Source organism: Patiria miniata, unplaced genomic scaffold (assembly GCF_015706575.1).
Source record: "Patiria miniata isolate m_02_andy unplaced genomic scaffold, ASM1570657v1 HiC_scaffold_10, whole genome shotgun sequence".
In the NCBI taxonomy this organism is placed as follows: domain Eukaryota; kingdom Metazoa; phylum Echinodermata; class Asteroidea; order Valvatida; family Asterinidae; genus Patiria; species Patiria miniata.
Genome location: NW_024037048.1, coordinates 11338047 through 11348727, shown reverse-complemented (window position 1 = coordinate 11348727; position 10681 = coordinate 11338047). Strand labels below are relative to the sequence as shown.

Sequence of the window (10681 nt, the reverse complement as noted above, 5' to 3'; positions counted from 1 at the left end):
TCGCCGAATAGAATGAATGAATCGCCGAATGGAATGATGAAATCGCCGAATGGAATGATGAAATCACCGAATGGAATGATAAAATCACTATGAACTCTTTGTACAATGAAACTAGTGAAATCGAGACGGATCGTCGCTTCGTTGACGTCTTCAGTTTTGGTGGACTATAACAAAAGATCAGTAAACTTGCAGCTGCGGTTTTATTTAAATATCTTATTTAAGCTCTATAGTGTGGATGAGATCTAACCTGTTGACAGAAGAAAAACATTCAAAAATAACAACATCTAACATCAGTAACGAAAACTAGAAACTTGATATGTCCCTCTATCAGCTTATTCAAGTACATGCATTTTGGATACAAGGTCATATGTAAATGTATGTATTTGGAATAATATGTAATAATAATAATGACGCTCCTAGCGCTCCACTACTACCCTTGCTTTAGCTCGGTTGCCAATGAAGGAATTTCTTTCTACCAGGTACCCCTTCCTACCAGGTACCCATACGACCCCATACAGCAATTGTAAGTTATGCGCCATAGTCATGCGCATTTTTCTTTCCTTTTTAAGTAAATATTATGGGATGGAGGCCTGTGTCGGGGTATAAAAGCATAACACATTCTGCCGCTCCCTCACTCTTGTTTGTGGTCTCGATAGCGATCGATAGGCTGTAGTTTGCTTGATAGAACGTTTTCCCTTCCGAGCTTGTGAAATCAAGATGAGAATGTTCCGCTGGTTATCTGCTGCTGTTTTGGTGCTGGGAATCGTGGGGTGCCAGATCGCCGACGCCATGAACGAGGTGAGATGGTTTTCTTCTCTCAACTCAAAAACAAAAGATTAAAAAAAAAAACGAACGTTGACTATGAAGTTTATTTCGCGTAGTGTAAAGACAAATATCTTACGCTACATAACCAGACCATTTTGATGACCACAACCTTTCGTAAGGCCAGGGGTTTCACAATCTGACAACTCGCAAGTCTCATTAGCCAAGGAATACTGGCATTGGGGCCGTATCATAAGTCCGACGCCTCATAGGTCCGTAGCCTCATCAGTCCGAATTTCGGACTTATGAGGCATCGGCCTTATGAGGCATAAAATTTATTTATTCCGCCTCATAGGTCCGACGCCTCATACGTCCGACGCCTCATATGTCCGACAACGGCAAAACGAGGCGTTCAATTTGTCGGACTTACAAGGCGTCGGAGCTATGAGGCGTCGGACTTATGAGGCGTTGGACCTACGAGGTGTCGGACTTATTGGCCTTTATTTGGTTAGGGGATGCGATTTTGTCGGACGTATGAGGCGTCGTACCTATATGAGGCGTCGGACTTATGAGCGGACCCCCTGGCATTGATTCATCGCAACGGCTAATTATTCTTTTCCAACGAAGTAACAAATCGCAATTTGAATTGGTTTATCTAAAATAAAAAACATGAAATTCGACATAGGTGGTTCCTTCTAGATTGTTGTGGCACCCTGTTATTACTAATTTTGTTTTTACTAAACGACTTTTCAGACGCAAAAGTGAAAGTCATATTTTCCAGATATTTTAACAAAACAATATTTGAACGGAACACAGTGCAATCGACTTGGATTCGGCAAGTGGTGATTTACTTTACATTGAACTTATTTTTTGATTCCAGCAAGGCATCAAATTCGGCTTTGAATATCCGTCAGTACCTTGAAAACATTGTTTATTCTTGGCGGGTTCAGCTTCCCTTATTTTTTTTTCGTATCTTTTGCCGGATATGCCTCAAACACTGTTATGACAAAAAAATGGCCAAACAAAAACATGTAGTGAAAATATGTTAAAGGCAATAAGAATTACGTACCATTCACGCACAATGTGAACTTGACCTGTTTGCAGGTGTACATATTAAGTATCCTGCCCTGAGTTTGATGGAGTTTTAAAACTATAGCATTTGTAAAGTCGTACCCAGGACTTTTTTTCTTAGGGCAGCTAGCATTGCTGACAACTAAGTTTTTGATGGACCATTAAGGCAATTTTGAGTAGCCAATGTTGAAATATCAGTTGCCTTTAACACAACAAAACTGTTGGAGAGATTCGTTGCATTTCTTTTTTTTTTAAATCAAGAATTGCAAATTATATATCTGTTTTTTTTTTGTCTCTGAATTTTTAAAATACACTTTCAGGTTGAAATGGAGTTGCTTGAACGTGTGCTAGAGAGAGCTGAAGAAAAGGAGGTGGCAGGTATATAAACACATCCATATTGTGTTTTTTTTTCAATGATGAAACAAAATATATGAACAAGAAATAAAAAAAAAAAAAGGCCAGCGTTCTGATTTTTGGGCGCGCGTAAGTAGTGCGCGCTCTCCACCTGTGTACCAGAGTGGTCGAGCACCACAACTTTATCACAAAGCTTACGGTATTTTCTTTTATTCTAGCTGGTGGAAAGGTTTCCTATATCGGTTCAATCTTGTCTGCCCTTCTGTGATTGTGTTTTCATTGCAGGCGGCCAACCTCTCTCCATCGTGGACAAGGTGACATGGCAGAGTTCTACTCAAGGTAGTTATCTGTACCCATCGTCAAAGGCCGTAGATGGCAGCTCCTCAGCCATCTTGTATCCCGATGCCAAATGTTCTCACACTGGTAAGAGTCTTCGTCTTTTGGGTACCAAACCAAATGAAAAAAAAAAAAATACAGAAATGGAGTGTCAAATGGCCTAGTAGAATGCGACAGTTTTTTTTTATATTTATTTCAATCCGCAAGGAAATTATTTAAAAATATGACATGTTTATAAAAATATAGTTAAAACATGTGGAGAAGACAGGAGCGAGGATGTAAATAATTCTACTATCACCAACATTTACTTAAATAGGCCTGAAATAAATCAATCTTACTGAAACAATGGATACCTTTATGGCACTTTCAGACGGTTATTTCATTTTGATCATGATTGTATATTTCTAGTTGTTTTCGTGACATATCTGAAGTATTAAACAATCGACAATGTAAACAATCGACACAACATTTGTGTGAATTCGTCTTTAAGCCTACACCATATTTGACTTATTTTACGAATGTTCTATTTATTTTCTTTCGCTCAGCTGGTAATTCGAAAAATCCGTGGTGGATGGTCGATCTGGGGGAGGAACACTGCATCAGCAAAGTCCGAATTCTGAACCGTGGAGACTGCTGCAGTAAGTCATTAATATTAGGCCTAAGGAAGAGATAATTTTATGCGATAATTATGGGAATAATGTACAGCCATATTACTACCCGACCTCAATCCTCAAGGTTTGGACTGTACACATTTGAGCTTTTTCTTAACTATCGACACTACTCCTCTCTTGCAGTGCACCCCGTGGCCTCAAAATTGTGGCAACTTCTACATTACCATCCATATGCGTATGTTGCGTTCGTAACACAAACAAAACACAATTATTATTTTGGAAATTTAATTTGCAGGCGAACGTTTGGCAGGAGCTAATGTCCGCGCTGGTAACAGCCCCACTGCTACCGACAACCCGACCTGTGGCTCACATGTCACCGCTGCCCAAGCCAATCCGCACGGTGGAACCATCGTGTTTGATTGCTCTTCGCCGTTGAGGGCACGCTACATCAGCGTTGATATCCCCCGTACGGGCACCTTGCAACTTTGTGAGGTCACTGCGGAGGAAGTCCCCCTGGACCAATGCGCAAGTAAGTTTCTTCAATAGACGATGTGGTATTTTCCAGAGTTGCTGGACCAGAAGGACCAGCCAACAGGTTTGCATTTTACCTGACCGAGTCACTTCAGTGAGTGACTGACTGACTGATTCAGAATCCTCAAATCCTAAAACTAGAAGTGTAGGTCCAGCTCGACAATTAGCCTAGTCTTGTAAGCATCATTGTATTTTTTTTTCATCCTGTTAGCAGGTTCTCATAACTATTTACAGTATCGCTTGTTTTGGTTAATATTTCGGCGAATCGATTGAGTCACTAAAAGATGACGTGTCCCTTTGGAAATGTTGAACCTCTTTTGTTCATGAATGAAACTAGAAATTCATAGCAATTTCGTAATCTGAGGTTTTTATTCCAACTTTAAACTCCCTTTTTCCCCTTAAAAAGCGAAGAGGTTCGGTATCGTAGGTAAACCAGCCACACAAAGCTCTTCCCACGGCTCAGGACTATATCCAGCGGGCAAAGCTGTTGACGGTAGCTCATCGACCATCTTGTACCCCGACAGTCATTGCTCACACACAAGTAAGATAAATCCTCGTTTGAAACAACGACCAATCAGAGAATTGCGCGTTAGGGCTCATAAATATGTATGAGGTGAAATAATAAACAAACATCATGAATGAATGAATCCTTATTTGAAACATCGACCAAAAAGGGAGAAGCGATTCACCAGAGCAACACAAAGTAACAATATAAATTTGACTATTGCAGCCATAATGCTACCGCAAACCTCACTTCTTTAGACTTTCCACTATGCAAACCTGCAAAACTTGTCTTCTGTAAGGCCAAAACAAAACCAAATAGTCGGTTTAGTCCGTTTTAGTCAATAGTTTTCTTTTTTTTTGGTGGCTGATTTTTTTTCAAGCTTGAATTGTACAGACAAGGTGGGTACTATTTTGCTTTTTTGTGTCCTCATTATACATAGGTGTCCTCCATAATTTGCCTTAGTGCCCTTTTGTCTTGGTGCAATGTCCCTATTCCTTGGTGCTCCTTGGTACGAACATTTGAGGAGGTGCGGCAAAAGAGGGCGCTGTTGTAGCTTCCGTGTTAATTTGAAGAAAAAAAAAAGGTTGACGCGCATGATTAAAATCGACGCGCGAACTGACTAGAGACCGAGTATTTTTTTTGGCCTAATTGCATTTATTTCGAGAACCCTTCTTATATTAATAAACGAGCACAACAACAAAAACAACTACAACAACATATGTTTCTAGTCGGAAAACAACTGATGGATTTTCTCTTTTGATAAGATAACGAGCGGAATCCCTGGTGGAGAGTCGATCTCGGTAGTCAGCAATGCGTTACTAAGGTTACCATCCTGAACCGCGGAGACTGTTGTAGTAAGTATAACAATATATTCACTGGACACAAAAGTTGGGATACTGAATTACAGGAAAATATGACCCTTGTGTTTCCGGGTATGCGTACAAACATGCCTTAGCTTTCCAAGCTACTCACACATACCTTACAATCACTAACATTATTCAATCCACACAAATCATTGTTTTATAAGGCACAAAATAAGACTATAATTCTTTGTAATACGATAAGCAATGACTGTCCACATTACATGAAGTCAGTACAATTACTTTAACGTGTATTTTATTCAGGCTAATAAAGCCCAATAGCAAATACAGTTTAATTGATCATTTGGAAATAAGTCCTTTTCTTGAACAAGCTGTAAAAAAAAAGATAAACATGACAAAACACAACAAAAGAGTAAAACAACTTATAAATATGAATCCTGTCAATTCCTATCAATCCGAACTGTTGATTTATTTACAGGTGAACGTCTGAAAAACGCAATTGTTCGTGCTGGATCAAGGGAGACCGTTATTGGGAACCAGGCATGCGGGGCACCAATCACTGCCGATCAAGCCCAACCACTGGGCGGTACAATCGTGGTTGAGTGCGGTCGACCGTTGAGGGCGCGCTACGTGAGCGTCGATATTCCGGGCACTGCGACTCTTCAACTCTGTGAGGTCTACGTTGAAGTGCTGTCTTCCGGACAGTGCTAAGAATATTATCACCTTCTTGACCCGAATTCGAAAAGACCAGTTTACAAATCATAACGCGATTACGAATTAAATGACGCCCGACTTCGAATTAAGCCTGATTTTTTGTTTTGTTTTATCTGGTGGATGGGTTTGTCCTTGCCAAATGTTAAAAAAGTAGGCATTACAAGGCACTTAATTTGTTGTTTGCCTGAATAAGAGCCAAGCACTTTACTTTCGCAGCTTATGGTACGATGTGTCTGCAACTTTTCACAAGAAAATTAACATGGGACTACTCCTAACACGTTTACCAATGACTAGTAATTGGTTGGACGACTGTCTTTCCATGGACATAGATAATTAACTTTTCACATGTGAAGATAACTCAAAAAATTACCAGTCACGTTTTTTTCTACCCTTTTGGGTGACTCAATTCTCACAAAATAAGATTTTGTTTGGTTTCTGGTTGTTTCGCTGTAACGTTACAAGTTCCATATTGCATCGCTAAAAGTTGGTGGTGGTTAATGAATCACAGAAGTTTTCTTTTACAGCTTTTTTTGCAACTTTTATTTGCAAGTTTTCAAGCAACTCCATTGTATGGCTGTATTACAGCTCTTTTGTTTCTGTTTCATTTTTTGGTGCATACTTTTTTGAAGAATAAAATGTTTACTTGCATGACATCCCTTCTCTGATGTATCGTTGTTGGTTTTTTTAGAGGTGATGATGTAATGGTGGTAACCATGGTACGAATGGCATCATGCCTTAAACAAGACTGTCTGCGCCAACCTAATTTTGAAGATTTTACTTATTGTCATTATTTCAAAAATCACAAGATTCATGAGAAACATGAGATGTATACTTTAATCAGGTGCTCGGGGTGTGGATCGTGTAGTCTGCGCGCATGCGCTCATAATTATAATCAAGGTGATCTTGATGGCTAAGTCAGCGCACATGGCAACTAAAAAAAAATGTTTTCTTGTTAAACAATTTGATTCAAAAGAACCCTTACCGGAAACAAAACATAAGGAGATCAGAATTGTGATTTGCTCAATACGTTTGTGCACATTATATTCACACAACATTTGACAAATGTTATAAACGAGAAATTGAAAGTGTTTTGATCTTTCTTAAAAAAAAAAAAAATGTCAAATCCTGGCGTTATAAAAAACAGTTTTCGTAACATTTATTAATGTTAATATTTCGAACGGAAGATGCGTTTTTAAAAATGAAATCTTATGTCTAAAAAAGCTTAAAGCTTGTTCAAAGCAAATTAAGACGCTAAACTGGCGTAGAGAGATACAAAATCAAGAGCATTGCGACTTTTGCAATTTCTGTCACGTATTTTTGGCCTGAACATTCAATTTAACTTTACCAAGGACAATTAAGAACAAATGTTGTGTGCTGCGCTGCATTTTGGAAACCGTGGCACATGTATTGATATTCTCTCGAATTAATTTATCGGTCGAAATACAGGTGAAGTTAACGTTGTTTTTCACGTGCGCGTAACTTTAACAAAAATAGGTTTATTTCCTTCAACAGACTTTCAATTTGTTACCGGTATGTTGAGTTTTAGCGATGAGGCTACATTTGTCTGTTTTTTTTGCTTATAAAACCCCCCTCAAAAGGACTGAGACTTTGGGTACTTTTTGGGCCACTGATGCTACAAAATTTCGCTTTAAATATTTGTGGGCCGAGAATAGTTCGGAATTTAAAATTGTTATAAAATTAACGTGGCCAATTTTCTCGCTCGAAGTGCAAAACCCGTGTATTGCTCGAAAATGAAAACATAACAAAAACATCGTTTGAGGGTGTTGAATAACAAGTCACGGAGAGAACAACCTTCAATTAATTTGAAGGGATCATCTGGTACACGAACATAAAGACGATATTGCTCGAGAAGAAATTTGACTTTTTTGCCACCAAGGTTGCTTTCATTCGGATTACATTTTTTTCACGCATAAAACACTAAAATGTTTCTTGTAAGACAATACAATCAGTAAATCATGTCTAATCACCCGAATCATAGAGTGTTTTCTGTCTATACGATGATATTCAATACGAATGTATTTTTAGGTTATTCCTCTAACCAACGAGCGGTTTGTGAAAGTGAACATTGACTCATTCGGATTGTTGTTTATTGTTAAAAACTAAGTTGTTTCGGTCACTTTGGTTTTGTTTTTGGACGAGTTAGTGTGAAATTATGCTGGCCATCGTGACACATTATGAATAATTACTCTACAAATTGGTTAATACATTCAATATTGTATGGGATATTGCCCGAGCCATTAGAGTCTACTTTTTACTCAATACTAGTTATATGTTAGGCATGACTGGCACAACAAGCCTGTTGAATATTAAGTGAATACATATAGATTCTAAGCGTCAATAAACATTTTGTAACACAGACAGATCATTATAGCCAAAATGAAACCACGGTCTCCAGAAAATCAGCCAATTAAACAGAAAACACACCGTTACAAATACATTCTTGTAAAATTTGGTCCGGATTTTCTGTCTTAAATTATTCTTTATGATGAGGCTTGCAGTTTTTGCCGAAGTCAATTCAGCGTGAAAGGCCGTCTGATAAGGTTTATGCACAAAACCCCATGCTCTAGGGGTTTTAAGTATAATTATTAGGGTACCCTTTACGGTAATTTGTCAGTAATAAACTCCGCATCTAAATCGTCATACATTTCTTCAAAAAGAGGGCGCGCTATATTAACACCGGTTACCGCGCACCGACATTTGTCAATTCGCGATGTAAACAAAGTTATTGTAAAAACGAGATCTCAAAATAAACACTCTGCATTAAAATGAAATCTTGTCCTATATTTTGCCATGATACTTGACACAAGAATCTCGAATATTGACAGGAACCGTAAAAGGGGACATGAATATATATTTAAGGAAATTACAGTGTAAGCAAACTTTGTATTTAAATCGCCATTATTTTCTTTCAAAAGAGGGCTTTCTTTCAAAAGAGGGCGCGCTATACAAACACTGCTCGACGGATTCTGTCCATTCCCGATGTAAACAAGGTAATTGTAAAGACAAAATCTCAATATAGACGATCTGCATTAAAATAAAATCTCATCCAATAATTTGCCTTGATATTTGACAATCTTGAGTAATGACATCAACTGTGAAAGAATAACATAAATATGATTTCATGATAGTGTAGTGTAAGGGGTACTCTATCGATTTCTTCCAAAAGAGGGAGCGCTACATAAACACTGCTTACCGCACGCCGACTTCTGTTCATTCGCCATGTGAACAAAGTTAATGTAAAGATGAAATCTCAAGTTGAACACTTTTGCATAAACATTAAATCTCGTTCAATATTTTGCCACTTGACACAGGAATCTCGAATATTGACAGGAACCGTGAATTAATGACATACATATTATTTCCAGAAATTGCATTGTCAGACAATTATGAACACATTCTCGAAAAAGTTGGTCCGATACTTCTGTCTTTTTCTTTATGATGAGGGTTGAGGTTTTTTTAGCAGAAGTCAATTGAGCTTGGATGGCCGTCTGATAAGGTTTGTGCACATAACCACCTGCTTTAGGGGTTTTGTGTAGAATTGTTAGGGTACCAACTTTTACGGTAGTGTGTCGGTAATGACAATTACACTTATGTCACACGATAACTCAAAAACTTGGATTGAAATTTGCATAGAGGTTGAGCATGACAGGCAACACAAGCATGTTAAATATTGAGTGAAAACACACAGATTATCGGCCTCAATATAATTTTAGTGACACGGGCACAACCCCTCCAAAGTGAAGCAATGGGCTACAGGAAATGGGTCTCACTATTAAACAGAAAAAACCACACCTATACGTCACACGGTCACTCCAAAAGTATTTATTTTATTGGATCGAAATGTTGCTTAGATGTTAAGCATGACTGGCACCACAAGCCTATTAAATATTGAGAGAAAATATAGAGATTATCGGCGTCAAGAAAATCGGCATAACAATGAAAAAGAAAAACAATCACACCTATGTCACACGATCAATACAATTATATTTATTGTATTGGATTGAAATTTTGCCTAGTTAATAAGGATGACTGGCAACACAAGCCTGTTCAAAATTGACAGAAACTATAGAGATTATTGGCATCAATATTTGTTTTTGTTTGTACACAAAACAAACTGTCAATATGTTGAGGGATAGGCCAAAACATATTGATTTTTTGCAACAGCCAAAAGCAGATATTTATTTGACCAAAACTTCCCTGTCCTTTTGGGATACAATTCAAAATATGTGGGATCATGTAATCTGTCACCACTAACTATAAAACTCGAATTTTAAAGTCATGAACCTGGTCAAAAAGAAACTAAAGTACAAAGACAGAAAGAACTGACGACGAGAAACAAGGACATAATTCACCAATTAATTATATTCACAAACTCAAACTATTTACAATATTAACAAAGATCCGGACTCGTGGATTAAACTTCTCATAATCAATCTCAGTTAGGCGTTTTACATTCTTTCTCCTACAACTTAGTCTACAAATTCAATTTCTCAAGCTCAACTCGTAAATTTCTAAAACAAATCACAAATCTCTGTAACTGAGTGTACAACGACACAATCCAAAATCAAATCCAACTGTAGGATATGGCTCTGAAATTCAGCCGTAACTCTTGGTTCAATTCAGCCTTAGCTCCAAAATCCAATTCAGAATTCAGTCCAATCAGATATAAATAATTTGAATCTCAAATCCAACGGTGACTTTACCACAATTCAAAATTCACTATAATCAAATATCAGTACTTCTGTTCGGTTCTAATAAACTGGGTAAATCAAATTAAACTAAATCAACCTTTCAGATTTTAAACGCTCAACAATTTTAAACGCTCGACAATACAATCACAATTTTGTTTTCACTTAAAGGGAAAATACAACATTTGCAAACATCAAAAAATAAAACTACCAAATCATTTTGAAATACCTTGCTGGACTGTTAGTGAATGACAGTGGAAAGCATCC

At 37.7% G+C, this 10681-nt stretch overlaps 1 protein-coding gene across 1 annotated transcript; it reads left to right on the top strand.

The window, feature by feature from the left end:
- Positions 1 to 648: 648 nt before the first annotated feature.
- LOC119737933 (pentraxin fusion protein-like) lies at positions 649 to 6345 on the top strand. The gene is made up of 8 exons (XM_038212612.1): positions 649 to 798; positions 2154 to 2211; positions 2473 to 2610; positions 3069 to 3161; positions 3430 to 3663; positions 4072 to 4206; positions 4935 to 5024; positions 5470 to 6345. Exons 1-8 carry the CDS (start codon positions 718 to 720, stop codon positions 5700 to 5702), a joined length of 1062 nt encoding a protein of 353 aa, XP_038068540.1. The 5' UTR covers positions 649 to 717; the 3' UTR covers positions 5703 to 6345.
- The last annotated feature ends 4336 nt before the right edge of the window (positions 6346 to 10681 follow it).